The 19,709-nt window shown below is 41.7% G+C and overlaps 1 protein-coding gene across 1 annotated transcript in view; it reads left to right on the top strand.

Moving 5' to 3' along the window:
• clcn1b (chloride channel, voltage-sensitive 1b) overlaps positions 1-19,709 on the top strand; it is a 53,982-nt gene that overhangs the window by 1,172 nt on the left and 33,101 nt on the right. Inside the window, exon 2 of the mRNA XM_076279596.1 lies at positions 1,147-1,257. Within this exon, the coding sequence (XP_076135711.1) occupies positions 1,147-1,257 (111 nt within the window). The remainder of the gene's footprint in view (positions 1-1,146; positions 1,258-19,709) is intronic.

Genomic DNA, 19,709 nt, shown 5'->3' with positions numbered 1-19,709 from the left:
GATGATGTGATTCGTGGCTTGAAAGTTGTTTTTGTGTGTGTTGTGAGGAGGGGGTGGGGTGGGGTGGGGTTAAATGGTACTCAAGCACAGGTGGTTTGAGCAGTCAGCCCTGGAGCAGGTCACCATGGATGCGTTGAGGGGCATTATGGGAGTAGGAGCCTGATGGGAATTGGACGGCTGATGAGGTGTGACCTGTCATGAGGGGTCATGTTTCTCCCCCCCCCCCCCCCCCCCCCCCCCGGTAGACCCCTGGAGCAGACCCTCATCACATTGCACTGGGGCCCACCAACGGGGGAGGTCCACCTCTTCCCTCAACCTTACCCTTCCGAAAACCCTGCCAACTCTGGTGCACACACACACACACACACACACACACACACACACACACACATACACACACGCAGGCACACACACACACACACACACACACATGCAGGCACACGGCACCAAACGGAAATCCGACTGGGTGGGGTAATGCATGGCTGCCGTTCCGACGTGTTGCAAGGGTTACGTCTGGCAGTGCAACTGTGTGTGTGTGTGTGTGTGAGAGAGAGAGAGATATCATCTCTAGGCTGTGTTTGTGTGTATCATATTAACTTGAAAGTGTGTGTCTGTGTCATATTAGCTTGAAAGTGTGTGTGTGTGTATATCATGTTAAAGCTGGGGGCGTGTGTTAGGTTAATACAGGCTGGTGTAAGTGCTAAGCCTGCTTCCAAGAGATGAAAATCCCATTGAGCATCAATTAGTCAGGATGTGACGACGGTGTGTTCTTTCTCCCCTCATCTGACTGCCTCTCTTTCCCCCAGTCTCTCCATACCCTGCATCCCTCCATCTCTCTCACTCCCTCTGTCCATCCATTCATCCATCCATCCATCTCTCTCAGTCCACCTATCCATCCATCCATCTCTCTCTCAGTCCACCTATAGCACAAACTAAATGAGGAAGGGCCTTTCTGGTCTCAGTGGGGACATAACTATAATCATCATAATCAACTCCTAATCCTCTGGAGTATGTGTGTGCGTGTGTATGAGTGTGTGTGTGTGTGTGTACACGTGTGTGTGAGAGAGAGATGGAGAGCGAGAGAGCATGTTTAAGAGTGTGTGTGTTTGTGAGCGTGCACGTGTGTGTGTGTGTACGTGCATTCAGCTCTGCGGGTTAGACAAAGTTGTGCACTGGGTTTATTTTTGGGCCAGTGACTGTGTGTCGATGGCTGCAGATGCGTCGCAAAGGAAGGCTCTGAGATACCAGCCGACCCTGGTCAGTCTTTCCGTCCTTTTGTCTGTCTTTCTCTGGCTCTCTCCTCTTTGACTTGACCTCAGGTGCCATGAGCTGCTGCACTTCTGCATTTCTATAGCTTTAGAACCGCACTTCTGCATTTCTATAGCTTTAGAACCGCCAGATTCCAGCTGTTAGAACCTTGTCCTTGTGCCCCGGTTCTCCTCGTTTTTTTTGTTGTTTTTGTGTGTAGTAGTGGAACGCATGCTTCCAGACTGTAACTTCTTTGACATTGAGGAACCAAGAGATGCAAGAAGAGTCTTGCAGCTATTCTGCATTGACTGATCATAAGATCACACTGCAAAGAAGGTTGGGTTCAAACTATTCACTTGAAAATCAAGTTGTTGACAGTTCTAGTTCAATATTTCACATGTGCATTGTTAGGTTAGCATGGTTCTACATCTGCTGTCCAATATACCTGTAGTGACATTGATGCAGAGCTTTGCTTATCAACTGAGTTCTAATCTCAAAATAGTTACTACAGTTCTGCTGATAGAACCACTGGCAGATGGCATATATTTGAACAACTACTCTTTATTTGTTCAGGATCATATTGATAACAATAACTACTCTTTATTTGTTCAGGATCATATTGATAATAATAACTACTCTTTATTTGTTCAGGATCATATTGATAATAATAGTAACTGAAACCATGTGAAGAGAGTGGTGATATTTATTTTTATGTAAAACTATCTATATTCATTTCACAAAGAGAAAACAATTAATCAAGACTAAATTGCCAGTGGCTGTGCCTTGGTAATGAGAGAGGCATTAGGCAATTGCACAACGTATGCTTCCTTCTTTAAGTGACTGCATTGGAAAGCCATTAGTTGGTCAGACGGCGGATATAAATACATATTCATACAGAGAGCGTAGCATCGCCGTGGTAACCTGAGCAAAGTTAAATATACATATATCACCTCTCCTCTTACTCTTCCCAATTCGTGGCGTAGTTGACATAACTGCGTTTCCATCCCTTAAAGAACACAGTGTTTCAGCTAGGCTCACGGCACAGCTAATAAACCTCTTGGCTGGTATTGTGTTATGGAGGGAGCGAATGCTAAACCTGTGTGTGTGGTTGGAGGGTGAGGAGCAGTATGTGGGAATATTGTGTTTCGGGTATGTGTCTAAGGTTGAAGGTTCTTGTTTGTGAGTGTGTTTGTGTTTGTGCGTGTGTGCATATGCGTGTGTGTGTGTTAGCGTGTGTGTGTGTGTGTGTGTGTGTGTGTGTGTATTAGCGTGTGTGTGGGTGGGGGTGAGTGTAAAGTTTAGAAGCAGTATGTGTGGAAGGTGGGTGTCTTGTGACAGCGTGAAAGTGAGAAGAAGAGGTGACACTCTGTCAATACTTTCACTCTTTCCTCTCTTTCCATCTCTCTCTCTACAAGACAGCCCCCCCCCCCCCCCCACACACACACACACACACAAGCCCCATACTCCCTCCAGGTCTCAGGACACACACATACAGTCGGACTTACTGTCAGCAGCACTATTTATAAACTCAACATTGTTATATATTAGATTAATCTCTATTAGTGTATGGCTACTCTAGGAATAACTTAATTGGTCTCCTGGCATGCCAAGGTTTGCATCATCCTGTGTTCATACTAAGCAATCAGTTCTGTCTTCTGCCCCATATTTTGTTTGTTTATTTGTGAGTTTGTTGTTTTTCCCTCGAGAGTACAACTCGGATCGTATGTTAGTATCCAGTCACCTGCCGTACCACCTGGACAAAACAAAATAAACGTTTTGATTTGTTGAACTGTTCAGCACACAGTCTGACCTATGCATGTCATAGACACGTTAATGGCTGCCGCTCAGTGATGTCACTTCCAGGTCAAACAGCTGTAGTTAACTCATCGTTGGTGGGACTGTGAGACAGTCATTAGAGTGAGGGGACGTCAGTCGCACATCACCACTACAAAAGTATACGGGTATTAATGTAGAGCACTTAGCACTGAAAACACAAGCTCTGATAGATAAGACAATAGATAGAACAAGAGAACATAAGATATAAAGAACGACAGGCAGACAGACAGATCGTTTGATAGGTGGAATAGGATAGGAAGCAGATGATTGGTTCTGTTAATGTAACTGATACATAGACAGATAGATAGATAGCAGATAGATTAAGAGAAGAGAAGCAGAGGTGTGTGAGTGCATACAGATGTAAGGAGGTATTTTCAGAAAGAGAGAGAGCGAAGAGGCGAAGTGTGTCAGACTGCTGGGTCAGTGGGGATAAATTTAACCCCAGAGTTCAGTTACAGCTGGAGCTGAGAGGAGGAGAGGGCCACGAGTAGGGAGAAGGAAGAGGAGGTAAAATTAGGACATCCACAAAAATGAAGGCCGCAACGTTAACGGATGAGTCTGTTCACCTTTTCAATCTGTCTCTGAAATGTATATGTGTCTTCGACTGGGGAGAAGTTGGAAGGTTTAGTTTAGTCATTTTTAGTGTGTTAATGGCAGAGACGTCATTCTGGCAAAAGGTTGCTGATATTTAAGCTCAACAGCCAGTCAAGTTACACCTCTGGATTGGCTGGAGTTGGTTACGGCGTGGTCTAGATTTTGAATGGGGTTTAAATGCACATCTGATTATCTTTAGACTAGGTTTAAAGTTTGGTGCAACTGGATCCAGGTTAATCCACATTAAAATGTAATCCTTGTTGGTGCAACCCACCCATGATGTTTGGACATGGATGAGAAGAACGCACCAACTGAGTAGGCAATGAAATGTCAGAATGCTTACATGGTATTCGAAGAGACATGGGAAAATCCAACCTATACTATAAAACTGGAATTGGCACAAATGTAGCTTGTAGATTAGACTTAGCAGGGGGCTTGTGGACACACTGTAACTTACCTGAATAATTGCAGGCCATGCCGTAATTTCCCAACTATTAGCCAAGGTTTATACATTGATTTTACAAAATGTATTCAACTATGAGGTTAATACATGGGTGCAGTTAATATGGTATTAATATCGTTTTTTAACTTGCATAAAATACTGTCCTGCGGTTTACACACAATACACAGGAAATGACTGTAGTCCCTCTACATTATTACGTTGTTGTGGTGGATCTCTGGGAAGAAGGTAGAATAGAATATAGAATATCTTTATTTGTCATTGTCACAGGTACAACGAAATGAAGTGCAAACAGTGAGACTGATTAGAAATCCATGTGGATTTAGAAAAGCCTAAACTGCCAGGTAGACTAAAACAATTCTGATAATATACACACAAAACATGTTAGCCGTGCATACCTTTTCAGTGGGCCAGTGTTCAGTGTACCTTCAGCACTGGGATAGCCTATGCCGTCTCCACCTGCTTGAGCTCTAGCCTAGAATGGAACATTAAGCCATCAAGTCAACACTTCTAGTTCCATTAATACATAGGCTAGGCGTGCGGTTCTCAACTGGTGTGCCGTGAGGTGTGGAATTTTGAGGAACCTAATGTGCTTCTATACAGGTTCATGAAATAGGCTATTTTAAATGCATCTATGACACAGCTTCTTGATCAAAAAGCTCAATCATCATCATGTGAGCATATGCCATCACTGTGGTCTCAGCTCATGAGCACACTGTATAGAGAAACATCATCATGTGAGCATATGCCAACACTGTGTTCTCAGCTTATGAGCACATATAGAGAAACATCATCATGTGAGCATACAGTATGCCAACACTGTGGTCTCAGGTCATGAGTACACTGTATAGAGAAACATATGGGCATGAGAATGAACAGTCCTGTTATTGCCTAGATAACAATGTGTCAGTGTGACATGCTTTACTTTACTTGCCGTTTTGCTTTGATCTTTGGTGTGCCTTAGCCCCCAATAGGTGAAAAATCCGGCTTCATTCCGCACTTTGAAGTAGCCTAGAGCAGTGTTTCCCAAAGACTGGGTCAGGAAATTTTATTTGGGTCGCCAGCACAATTTATGTTGTCTAATAAATTAAATAATGGTGGTTGCATGCATGTTGCATGTTAGATCTGAAGTGAAATGGGTCGCGATGGTCTGTCATTTTTAAAAAGTGGGTCCCCAGAAAAAAAGTTTGGGAAACACTGGCCTAGAGCAGACATTTTCCAATTGCTTTGTTCAGTTTTGCACAATCCACACAGTTTAGGCATACGCGATTTGCTTTCGTGGTTCTTACCTAGCGTTCATGAGCTTCGGAAAAACCTTTCTCCGAGTGAAAACATCATCATTCCGCGTCATTCACGTCACGTAATGTGTGAGTCAGAGGTCGGAAACTGGGGCTAGATTTTGCTAACAGAGTTGCCCAGTGCCAGTTAGGGGCTCATCATCATTTTTGTCGTCACGTTGTAGTTCGTTTGTAGTCCATGTGGCCTTTCATGTCCAACAGTTTTAATGTGAACTTGGGAATTTGCCGTTTTTGTCACTTGAAAGCTGCATATCATTCTTTCACGAGCATCTTACACTATATTTTTAGCTAATACAGTTGTTTGTTTAGGATTAGTGAGTGTATGTTTTAACCTTTGTTGTGGCATCCGTGTTTGTCACACATTCCGATGGCAAAGCACATGAACACTTGCTGTCGGAAAAACAAAAGGGGAGTTCGACTTGCGGCAGATCTGACTTGATGTGATGCATGCTGGGTTGAACACAATGCATACTGGGATGGACGCAATGCATACTGGTTAGAAATTGTGTCCGACTTCTGTCAGCCGGGGAGGGACTTACCACCGTGACACCATGTCACATGGCCTTAAAATATCGCGGGAGTCTTAGCCTGCAGACAGATCTTGCAGTTGCCTTCCACGAGCTGCACGAGCTGAAACACGCCCTCATGACTTCAGTTCAAAGACGTGATAGGGCCATTTGGGAGGAATGTCCTCATGACGATTATGACTAGAGGCTCATGCTGCTTCCTTATGTTGGAATATGCGAAAATAAACAGAAATCGAAGGGATACCTTCTTATACGTGATTTCTGCAACAATGGTAGGGTAGCCTACTGAAAACGTTTGGATATTCTGTTATTTTCTGCTGTTGGCTAAATAGATAGACACACATATAGGGGAAACACTTGATATTGAATGTATGTGCTACAATGCAGGCCTGTTAACTGTTTGACAACAGTGGTTTATTTAAACTACATCATAAGAATTTATTTCGTCAGTCATCATGCTCATTTTAATGAGTAAGAATGAAAGTTCTGCTGTGTTTATTGCAAACAACATTCCGCGATGTCTCCCGCGAGTCAGGTCAGGCAGACTGTAGCCTTTCTGTCCGGGGTGAGCTGCCCTCTGTTGTAGCTCCTCCCGGCTAGGCTCTGAAGATCACGTTTACATAGTAAGCCAGACCAAGTCAGACTCAGCCGAAGTCAAACAAGCCTAAAGTAGCCATGGGGGCGGTCCTTGTCATTACGAGGTGCTCTGAATGCACCATGAGTATGCTTGCAACTAGGGCTGGAGAGGGAGTTAAGTCATTTTCCGACGAATGACCGTCGCAGGAAGTTGCGTCATAACAAAGGGACGCTAGACCCTCTTGTAACAGCTGTACTCGGTGATACTGCAGACTCGTAAAAGTAGTTAGAAAATAAGGCAGAAAAACGACAAGTTTCCTCATGCTGCTTCCATATGTTGGAATATGCAAAAATGTACAAACAATCAAGAGGATGCTTTCTTGTATGTGATTTCTGCAACAGTGATACTGCAAACGTGTTGATAGCCTATTGTTGAGCCTATTTTTATGCTGTAGCCTAGTGTAAAGCATGTCACACTAGTCTAGCCTACAGAAAACTAATTGATGTGATATAATGATAACTTGTATGCCTACAATGGTTTATTAAACATCGTAGTCATTTATTTAGCCAGTCATCATGTTCATGTTAATGAATAGTAAGGACATCTAAACGATACCAACATTTAAATAAACCAACATTTCGCGCAATATCTGCCGTGAGTCCCTATGCGTGAGTCACGAGCTCCTCCCAGCTGACTGGCAGATCACGTGGACAGTCAGTCGCGATCGATTATTTAATAAATACATGTGAATTACGAATAATAATAAAAAGATTCTACCTAATGTGACTATTTTTTCCATGAACTGTAAAAGAAAACACGTTTTTTCCCACTGTATTCTCCATAAAGAGTAAAGTAAATTATGTACTTATTTCTGGAATTGACGTCACTTCCTGGACTCGTCTGAGGCTGGTCTAATGGGTCATTCGTCTCTATAAGACTTAACTCCTACTGGAGGGCTGGGACAACGCGTCGACGTAATCGATGACGTCGACGCAAAAAATATGTCGATGCAAAATATGCGCGTCGATTCGTCAGGCATAACGCGTGCCGCTAAATATTTTTAATTTTACAGCTTCAGTGTTTCCCATGCATAGACAAATCTGTGGCTGGGCACCACGAAATCAAAACCGACCGTCACAGGTCTATGTTGGAGGCTACTATTTAAATTAAAGATAAGATAAAATCCTTTCATTGAGCTGCGCTTTGGGCTTCTATACTCTTTGCACACGCAGCCTTTCCTTGCCCCGCCCGCTCTCTCTCGTAACGAGCCCTCTGCCCCTCCTCTGTACAATAAACAAAATATTCACGAATGTTGAAGGATTGTTGTTGCCACATAGAACTATTGCATAGAAGACGGTGGGCTAAATTGCTATTAAATCCGCTTAGCATCGTCACAATGCTGCGCAAATTTGTTCAAAACTGCTGCATTAAAGTTAACTCTGCTAAGGCCTGATCATAGTTTAGTCTCTCCTCAATGTACTAAGTTAAGTTATGCAATCAAGCAGTATCTCAAAGCTAACATTAGAATACTGTTTGGATGTTGAGTTTAGCATGCTTACTTACAGCTGCTTGTCAATTTCGTTACTCATGCAGGGCTCATTTTATTGACTCTGACACTGAATGTTTGCAAAATCCCGATGTAAATGGAAAAGTGTTTTCCAAGACTCAAAAGTGTTTGTCCCAAGGAGAAGTAGACTACGAATAGCATCCACACATCAGCAGGCTTTTAACTGTGTTTTAGTGTTACAATTGCAAGGGTTCCCTCACGAGCGTCTTAAAGTGACAGGCACTCAATTAACCCTATACACTACTGAACTTTATTGAATGCTACCTCTGACTAAGAATGCATTACTTTGCACTTGTATAGACCGGTTTCAGGTCCCTAACAACCGTCGTTAAGGACGAACTTGGAGGACAAGCAAACCCAGAGCCGTATAGCAATACATTGAGAGAAAGACGCAAGGAGGTTGAAAATTGTTAACTTTTGGCAGAGAAAAGCAGACGGAAATTCCCCTGTGTGGTACAGGAGACATTTCATTTTTTTGTGATGTGTCCGTTCAAAGCTAAAAAAAAATAAAACAATAAAGTAGGCAGGCCTAGGTGGGTGATTCTCCAACTACAGGCACTTTTGTGTCCTTGTGGTTGTTTTTGTGGAAAAATATAATATTTTTGTTTCAATCATGTCAATTTGCAAAGGCCAGATCACCAGCATCCTATAAAAAATTAATCATGCCTATATATTCTGATTTACTGCTCTTAGAGGGGCTTTTATCAGTGGATTTGGCTGTTTTGAGCTTGTCCCCAACCCAGACTTGTAACCTTTAACTGTTAAAATACACTAAAAACAAATTAAACCTAGATGATTTTGTACCATGTTTGTTGCAAGAAAGAGTTAAATAAACAAATACCATTTCAATTTCTAATGCAAATAATATATTTATACTATTTTTTAGGGAAAACATCAGTGTCCCTCAGGTTTTCCGTCATTTCCACCACACAACCTATTTCCAGTAATATATACTTTTTTACCTAAAAATGTTTATTTGTTTACCAGGGGAAAAAATAGTGTTACTAAAGAGGAAGGTTGATGGCAAATATCAGAGACATATGGTGATCAGAAACTGAAGAAAAATCATTGTAACCACCACCAACGTCATTTCCACCACAGCTGTAACTTTGTCAAAATATGCTAAATAAGTGAAAAAAAAGCATAGTTGTGTGTATTTTGGATACATTGTGCCCCATCTCCAAAAGTATCTGGGTATGGCAATGGAATGTGATTATATATGGCTGAAAACTGGGAGAATGTCATTTCCATCACAGTCATTTCCACCACAAATTGAGGTCATTTCCACCACAAAGTCAGCAAGACAGTGATGCAATGTCATTTCCACTACAGTCCCCACAGTCATTTCCACCACAAAATGACCATCACAACATAGGTTTTAAGGGAATAAAACATAATTCCAGGTGACATAGACTTATACTATTTTCAGAAACTATAATCCATACTTCATTATTAATAGAAAAACATGGGAGTGACTTTAATAATGTATGTATACTTTAAATAAAGAGTATTTTTGATTATGAAAAACATAATTCATTGTACCGAGCAACTTCAAGCAATATACATTTAGTTCACAAAGTCTTAGGATTTGTTATGTGGTATGATTAGGTAGTCATAGACATGGTAACTGATATATAATGTAACATAATGAATTATATTGTATAATCTGCAAATAAAGGACATAATTTGAGCTGTGGTGGAAATGACATTTTTCCTTTACGCTTTAGAAAACTGATAAAAAATAACAATATTCCATGTCATGCAATTGTGCCCAGTATCATACTTTGTTTCAAGACATATTAATGAGTGTATCAATGATTTTGAATGTGTGTTTGGAGATAATTAATTTTCTAAAAGTTAAAAGGCCAAAAGTGCCTGTAGTTGGAGAATCACCCAGGTGCTAGACATTTGGATATGAAGCATGCATTATGAAGCTACGAAGTTATGCCACAAATGTTATCTTCATGCTCAAGAGGAAAAACTCAAGTCATGTAGGCTAAATAACATAGGGTAGTGATGTTAACAAAGTGTTTTTTTTTATCATATTCCTCAGCATATCATTTTAATGAGAGACTTATGATCCATGAGAACGGAGGCTAACGTTAGCCTACATTTCACGCAAATGACAATATGCAGGGTAGCCTAAAGTTAAAGTTGACACTCCATTTGAGTTGTTTGTTTTAGAAAAGAAGACATGGGCTTGCAAGTAACATTATTGCATAGGCCTATAAGGTAGCCTAGCTTATAGCTAATCAGTCATAGGCTCCTGTCCTGTCAGTTAACATCCAGCACTTTGCATTTTGTGCATTGTAACTTTATTTCAGTCAAAAGTTCAATGTGTGGCCAGCATAGGCTACTTTATATAATAAGTAATTATCCTCTGACCTCAGGTGGAAATGATTGTCCACCGCTGTCATTATGTTCCCTTTGAGTAGGTAATGTTCTCACTAAATCTAAACTAATTGTTTCTGCAGTCGAAGCCCTAACGTTAACATTAGCTTAAGCCTAACCTAACTTTACAGTGACTGGCCACATGTTTAGCCTACCTTCCGTAAAATCCGTTGCTTTTTCATAGGTAAATCCGCTACACCTCTAGATGAAAACAATCCAGACTCGGCTACACCGAAATATTTCGGCAATATGTTTTTATTCTTCATCTTATATCAAGTTCAGCCAGCTTGTTTTCTATGCGCTGTCAGTATAAACCACTAGTGCTTGTCCTCCGAGTTCGTTCTTGACTACGGTTGTTAGGGACCTGAAACCGGTCTATAGTCTTTTATTTTGGAATTTTAAGAGCAATAAACATATATTGCAATGTTAAGGAATTCATGTTTCTTCATTCAGATATGTAAATCAACATGTATAAATTGCTATTAGTCAATTAATGGGGAGATAATCGACTGAAAAAATGAATCGTTAGATTAATCGATGCATCGAAAAAATAATCGCTAGATTAATCGTTTAAAAAATTATAGTTTATCCCAGCCTTACTTGCAACGTCCAAATATTTGCTCCAAATTGAAAAATCCCTTCTTCTCCACGAAGGACAAAAAAGACAGTATAAGTATATACGTATAAGTATAATATGTAGTATAAAGTATATACTGTATACTCTTTTGATCCCGTAAGGGAAATTTGGTCCCAATCCGTGAATTAGTGAAACACACTCAGCACACAGTGAACACAGTGAGGTGAAGCACACACTAATCCCGGCGCAGTTAGCTGCCTGCAACAACAACAACAGCGGCGCTCAGGGAGCAGTGAGGGGTTAGGTGCCTTGCTCAAGGGCACTTCAGCCGTGCCTACTGGTCAGGGTTCAAACCGGCAACTCTCCAGTTACAAGTCCGAAGCGCTAACCAGTAGGCCACGGCTGCCTCAACGTACTGTAGCCTCAGTCAGGTAGCCTTGCCTTCAAGTTGCCTGCTTGCAGATTTTTTGAAATTCTCTCAAGTCTCGCACAAGGGAGGTGCAGCAGAGGTGTTAGCCTATTCTTAAAGTTTTTCTTGGTTGTTCTTAGAAATTCTTAAAAATAAAATGTAAAAGTTTAATCTCATTGAAATGCAGCAACTGCACCCCCTGAGGTAGCCTAACATTCACAGGAAAAATCAAGTGCAGCTCATCCTCATAACATAATATCTATATAATAATATAGGCTATAACCCCATAGCATCCTCATAGCATAGTATCTATATAATAATATAGGCTATAACCCCATCCTCATAACATAATATATATATATAATAATATAGGCTATAACCCCATAGCATCCTCATAGCATAATATCTATATAATAATATAGGCTATAACCCCATAGCATCCTCATAGCATAATATCTATATAATAATATAGGATATAACCCCATAGCATCTTCATAGCATAATATCTATATAATAATATAGGCTATAACCCCATCCTCATAACATAATATCTATATAATAATATAGGCTATAACCCCATAGCATCCTCATAACATAATATCTATATAATAATATAGGCAATAACCCCATAGCATCCTCATAACATTTCTATATAATAATATAGGCTATAACCCCATAGCATCCTCATAACATAATATCTATATAATAATATAGGCAATAACCCCATAGCATCCTCATAACATATCTATATAATAATATAGGGTATAAATCCCATAGCATCCTCATAACATAATATCTATATAATAATATAGGCTATAACCCCATAGCATCCTCATAACATAATATCTATATAATAATATAGGCTATAACCCCATATCATCCTCATAACATAATATCTATATAATAATATAGGCTATAACCCCATAGCATCCTCATAGCATAATATCTATATAATAATATAGGCTATAACCCCATAGCAATCTGTATATTCTTACAACATCAATCTGGTGGTGTGGTGGAGCAGCTGTGCCACTGCCTGATACCTTATTGCTTTGCAAGTGCTTCCTAAACGGCTACTCACTTTAATTTACATTTTAATAAGCTACATAATATAACATGTGACAACCAACCCTGAAGACTATGACAAGCGCCCCCATCTGAGATGTTATGTTAAGGTAATGATAACAACCACATGTTGTAGTGTAGCTCAGAAAAATCTAAATCATTGCTCTCACTTCATACTTTTTACTGGTAAGAATGATTTTGTTATAAACTCACTGTATTAAAAATTAGAAGAGAAACACCAAATTGCTTCATATTAACATTTTCACATACAAAAAATGTCAGTCCTCTCATCTCAATGTCAAGCCTCATACTCCTTAGAATGTTGAATTTATTCAAAATAGTACAGTAGGCTACCACTCAGATGCAATGGATTGAATTGAAAAATGTGTGTGTTGCTGGCCTGTATTCATAGTACTGTGGAAATATACACCCAGTGCTAGGTTTAACTGCTGTATTCGGACAATCGTGGATGTTTGTAACTCCGTGTGACAAAGTTTTGCAGGAATCGGAATACCTCTGCCACTCAGTCTGCCACTCAGTCGGATAGACGGCCATTTACTTGCCTTAATGCTCCTGGAGACTTGGATATACCACTTTTCACACAGTGGTAATTTCAGAAAGCATACATTGATTTTTATGAGGGTATTGGTAAACAAGCTGTCTAAATGGATTCAGATAACATATTACACTGCAACAGCAAATGAGCATCTGAGTTCCCTTCCAGAACTGCTCAAATATCATAAATAAATGCTTGGGGGTTTATTTGGGGATTATGTTTCACAGTTAATAGCCTCTGTCTGTGCAAGAGGATGCCTTTGACATGATACGTGAGACTCAGACTGTATCAGCTTTTGAGACAACAACAAGCTTCTCTTGCTTTGTCTGGTTTAAAGTGACTTGTTTTTCCTCCCTACATTTCTGTTATGTGACCTGTCTTTTGCAGATAGATTTTATTGACATTGTCATTTTGTTTAGCTCTGCAGTGATTCAGTCAAGTGAAATAATTTGTTTACAAGCGTTGCCATAAAGATTTATTTTAGAGATGCCCTGGAAAATCATGCTGTTGGAAACCAGGATCCAATCACAGGTCAGCCTGGAGGGGAGCACAGAGTCCAGCTCAGTCCAGAGGGATTTATTTCAAATAATGAACGTTTCTTTACCTTTTTCCAGGTGGCTAAACATTTAGTGTTATACTTATGTTGCGCTGCTTGGAATAGGTTTGTCATATGCAAAATAGACTTAGCACACACAGCCCTGTTTTACATGCAGTTGCAGTTGTTTTACATGTGGTTTGTTAAAGAAGGTGATGTTGTGTGTGTTCGGTGTATGTGAGCGCACATGACTGACACGCATTGAAATAAAGGGGTCTATAGAGCACTTGAAGCCAAAGACGGTCCCTATGTCTCCACCAGAGTTCTCAGTCTGGTCTAAGCCAAGGTCATCATGAAGGACAGGACGGTCTGCACATGCTCAGCTCTGCTTGGTCAGCACGATGAAACCTCCACATGCATGCTGGTTTTCCTGTCATGAGAGTCAGGAATGACCTTGAGAGTCATGAATGACCTTGCCACATATCCATCATCTGTGGCGTGTAGACTCACTGGCTGCACACATCCCCATATGTGCTCTTAATGTGATCTGATCTGCCTCACCATGAGTCTGCTTAAATGACCAGTACATCTCAGGGGACCACACGGCCATCCGATTAAGAGCTGCTGACAGCTTTTTGTCAAGTCTTGGTCGTGGAGTTGACCTCAGTGGGTTTCTGGGTAATGCAGTCTTTATTTGTTGCTCCCTGTCTGCAATGCATACAGTAATGAACCTCCTCAGGTACACAGGGGGCAGGTACAGTCATACTGGAAGGTTTTTTTGTTCATTTTTTGAAGGAGAAAAGGAGAGAATAGAGGTATAAGACCGATGTAGGCAGAGACTTGCTGCTGTGAGGGACCGGTGATATACAAAGATAGATAGCATCAAGGATAGAAAATGATAAGCGATCCAATCAACACCTTCGAGACTGTTTTGAATGTAGATCAAATTCTGGTAAGGAAATATTATTGTTATTGATGCATTAATATTAAAAATGTATTTGGCAAAATTACTTTTAAATTCATTATATTACATTTACATTCAGAAAGGGACAGGATTTATGTCCACAGGAGTGTAGAAATGAGTTTAACCTGCATTGTTATATACAGTATGTATGGTAATGCATTCAATTATGCTTATACTTTGTTATGTTCATTACTGTATGCTTATAATATGTTGATGGGTTTTTGTGAGTCATGTAAATTGAAAGTCATTTGGTAATCCTCACTGAGCGTTTATCCCGTATGTTTGTTGAGCTCTGTGTGAGAAGAGACGCCTGGGCACCTGCGGGTGCCGGGCACATTTGTAGAGCTGAATAATACATGCAGTGAGATTGCGGAGATGTCTGCGTGGGCACACATGTACTATGTGAGTGTGTGAAGGGGGAGCTTTTTATCTGTGGGTGTTCATCTGTTTTGTGGAAAACTACTGGGAGACATCTGTTTTCTGTCTTTTTTTGTAATACCCATGGCTGCTCTGTGTGTGTTTGTGTGTGTGTGTGTGTGTGTGTAAGATTGGGAATGCTTTTGGTGGGTGCTCTGTGTGTGTGTGTGTGTAAGTGTAAGATTGGGAATGCTTTTGGTGGTCCATGTCCTTCATCTGTCACTCAGTGAATGAGTCTGATTTTATCATCATCCCCTGGTAGGAAAAACGCACACAAACACACATACAGAAGTGTGTTCTCTCTCTCTCTCATACACACACACACACACACGGGGCACTGAGGAATCTGTCATTATTATTATTTTTAATTAACTCTCAAAGTCACAGTGCCCTTCACTGCAGACATCTGTTAGCAGCTCTCACTCACTTCCTGTTAGTCCTCTCTAACTCTCAGTCATAACTCAAACTCTCTCTCACACACACACACACACACACACACACACACTTAATAACTTTGTCTTGTGTTTAAGCTTCTCTGTCAACTCCCTCTTAACCAGAGGGGACACACTGAACACTCGACACTCATCCTGGACAGTGAAAACAGCTCAGCGCATAAACCAGGTCTCCAGAAATCGAAAAGCAACTGGCTGCATGAAACTACTGAGAAATGTCCAGTGAAAGTCAACAGACATCAAAAGCATTGTTTCACTACAGTGATATAATACTTCAAACACACCTAAGCACACAGAGATATCGAACAGTTACAGAGATAGTGTAACTGTGTGTGTGTGTGTGGACATACACAAATGACCAAATGGCATATGAGTGTTTATGTTTGGACACATACTATTACACACACAGGTTGTGGTCGTGCTTGGTTTTACACACACAGGTTGTGGTCGTGCTTGGTTTACACACACAGGTTGTGGTCGTGCTTGGTTTACACACACAGGTTGTGGTTGTGCTTGGTTTTACACACACAGGTTGTGGTCATGCTTGGTTTACACACACAGGTTGTGGTCATGCTTGGTTTACACACACAGGTTGTGGTCGTGCTTGGTTTTACACACACAGGTTGTGGTCATGCTTAGTTTTACAGTAGCTGACCAGCGTGAGACTGGAGCTGGGGAAAAGCCTTGCATCTAAACGGGAAGCAAACACCAGTTGAGTAATGGACGGAGAGATGGTGGAAGACAAACAGACGGAATGACTGATGAAATGATGGATGCTGTGAGAGAGAGAGAGAGACAGAGAAGTAGAGGGAGAGAGAGAATGGCATTCCTGTGTCCGACACTCTGACCGAGCTCAAAGCGCTGTTCTCACGGTGGGCCCGGTATCAATAAATCACTGCAGTGATGACATGGGTCTCCTCACAGCTGATTACTCCTCTCTCACACACACATCTATCAGCTGATTACTCCTCTCTCACACACACATCTATCAGCAGGTGTGCAAAGTGATGGTCTAGATTAGAAGAATGATCTAGAAGGTAGTATGGTGCTTCCTCTTTCTCTGTTTTTGCCGCCCCCTCCTTGATCGCTGTTATCTTCACTGTATATTTGGTCCTGTGTCTACTTCCAAAGTCATGATCTAGAAGGCCAGTATGGTCCTTCCTTATGTCACATGCCTTAAATCTCTCTCTCTCTCTCTCTCTCTCTCTCTTTCTCTCTCCCTCTCTCCTTGTCTATCTCTCAAACTCTTTCTCTCTGACTTTCACATACACGTTTTCTTTATCTGTGACTCCTGCTTCGGCCACCTCCACCTACCTGTCTCACCTGCACGAGCCTCCCAGGCAATGGCCTTGCCCATTTAGGATTATATATTGATGTTGGATGCTGTGATGACTTTAGTTGGGTGCTGTGTGTTGGTTTACACAACAAAGAAACAAGACAACAGCTTTGGACACAATGCCCACACCGGCAGACAGAGAGGAGGTAGGAGGGCAATGCTGCAGCATGCAACTATACATAAGAATATGTTGTTTATGTACAAGGGGTCATAAGAATATGTTTTTTATGTACAAGGGGTTTGATTTTTGTTTTCAAATAACATTTAATTAATGAACATAGAAAAGCCTCTGCCAAGCAATATTATGTGAGTAGTTTTCAGTTACATTTGGCTGTTGTCTGAGTCTTTTGTGCCTGGCAGTAGACCAGTAAAAATATAAGCCCTTCTGAAGCGCGATTGCGTTTACATAATCGGCCGTAAATAGATTCTCACTACAAAACTTATCTGTGTTTGTATAGCTGGTGTGCTTTTTGAAGCAAGTAAACAGATTATTGTTGCCAGCTAATTCATTCAACTTTATTCAGTAAAGGTCAGTGATTCTCTGTGGTCTGCTACAGCCAATTTACAACAACATAAACACACATTTTTAGACATTAATTCATTATTTATAAAATCTTTTAAAAACAAGGTGCAGTGAAATGTAATACACTTTACCCTGAACAATACAGCTGCTGATGTGCATAAGTTGTCATGGTTACTCACAGCATCATATGGAGCAATGTACATATTGCATGAGAAGAGAACTGTTCTGTGTGTTTGCATATAAGGGAGACTGGCACTCACCAGTCGTCACTGTGGCAAGAGTCGGCTGCCCCTGCATGCTGCCCCTGCATGCTGCCATCCAGCATTGGCTCTCAGCGTTGGCATCTCTTGCTTGGCAAAGCGAATAAGAAACCGCGCTGGTGAAGGTGTGAGGGAATTTATAGCTGTGCGCTGTAGCTTTCGCTGTACCTGTGCGCTGCTCCAGCGGCTATAATTATAGGCATCTGCCTTTTGTTTCTAATGATTTGATGAAGAATAATGGTTACGGGGCACGGGGAACAACTGTGTGTGTTTATTTAACATGAGCTAAATATACACAGACCCGCTTCTCATCACTGCCAAAACACTCTTCTCATTAGATTGGAGCTCAGAGCACTGGGTAGCGTTCAGCAGAGCTGATGCAGAGTGTGTGTGTGTGTCTGTGTGTGTTTCATAAAAGATAGATCAATAGATATTATATGGTTGGTAAGACATAAGAGAGGCCAATGTCACTGTAATACACAGACACACACATTGTTCAAAGCAGTGTTTTAAATTATTTACAATATGGGACAATGTGCATTAATTAAATATGGTGCCTCCATGCTGTATGTGTGTTTTTGCACAGGCTGCACATGTGGATTAGTACAGCTCTGACCATGTGAGAGTTATTTCTGTGTGTGTGTGTTTGTACTAAATCCTATCCAGCATTCAGAGTTCACAATCTCACGCCCCAGGCTGCGGTGATTGAGTTATTTCTGACACGAAGTCAATGTGTGTGTGTGTGTGTGTGTGTGTGTGTCTGTATGAGACTGTTGCAGCTCTGTGACTGGTATCAGATGAGATGTTTGAAATTGCTGCCAGTTTTTGATTACTGGCGGCCCTTCCGTTAAAACCTCTGCTTTCTGTCAGCCATCAAAACGGTCCGTTTCGGTTCACCAGATTTTGAGGCCAGAAGCAAACAGTTATTGGCTGTCTTGCATGAAACCTATTGGTAGAAATACCACAAATGGTTGGGGATGCTGTTTAAAACTCTCAGGCTTAAAATGGCACATCAGCTTTTAACATCTGTATTATGAAGGGGAGTAAAAAAGGCCTACAGCTGGTTACTACTGTGTTAATATACATACCACATACTATACACAGACTTATATTACTTATTAAATTAGAACTCTGATTTTACATACAGATCTCTGTTTTTCGAGATCATCTTTTAAATCATGCCCCTTGCACTGTAGCTGCCCCATGTTCATGCCCCTTGAGCGTAGCACTGTAGCTGTTGGCTGCAGCAACTCGAGCTAGGAAGTATCGATTTTGTATTTTTTATTTATTTTGTATCAACAGGACTGTGTGACCTCGAAAAACGGAGATCTATGTGAAAAATCGCCAGAGTTTTTCCTTTAACACAGCAGATATTACTCATAATATGAAAGATAATTTCAGATGAATTTCTGCACAGTGCTCATCTAAATTGCAAGCAAAAATGCAAATTGTCATCTCTACTGTCGCCACTTTGGATACAAGCGCCTGTTTAGTATGCGAGTGTAAGTGCTCTGCACTGTGTGTTATCGGCATCCCTGAGCCCCATCTCCTTCAGTAGTAGGCCCTGCGGTGCTGCTGATATCAGTCACCCAGCTCAAGAGACTCAAGAGACTCAAGAGACGCTCTTAATTAGACTGCAGTAGCTGCTGGAGGCCAGAGCTGCCCACGGGGGAGGGGGCACCAGGGAGGGGGCACTCCTAGGCAGGGCGGGGGCACTCCTAAGCAGCGAGGGGGCAGTCCTAGGCAGGGAGGGGGCACTCCTAGGCAGGGAGGGGGCACTCCTAGGCAGGGCGGGGGCACTCCTAAGCAGCGAGGGGGCACTCCTAGGCAGGGAGGGGGCAGTCCTAGGCAGGGAGGGGGCAGTCCTAGGCAGGGAGGGGGCACTCCTAGGCAGGGCGGGGGCAGTCCTAGGCAGGGAGGGGGCACTCCTAGGCAGGAAGGGGACACTCCTAGGCAGGGAGGGGGCACTCCTAGGAAGGGCGGGCTCTCATTGCACTGGAGCGACGAGATCTGACTTTGCCACCGGCCCAACTCCGATCAGCAATGTAACCAGACAAACCGCAATCCCTCAATGCGGGCACCGACAAATACCAACAACCTCCTCAGCCAATCGGCCA

The sequence above is a fragment of the Alosa pseudoharengus genome, unplaced genomic scaffold (genome assembly GCF_046254945.1).
Source record: "Alosa pseudoharengus isolate Yale_2024_CS ecotype anadromous, Long Island Sound unplaced genomic scaffold, YU_APseudo_1.1 YU_APseudo_1.1_scf_12, whole genome shotgun sequence".
In the NCBI taxonomy this organism is placed as follows: domain Eukaryota; kingdom Metazoa; phylum Chordata; class Actinopteri; order Clupeiformes; family Clupeidae; genus Alosa; species Alosa pseudoharengus.
This window is presented reverse-complemented; position numbering and strand designations above follow the sequence as displayed.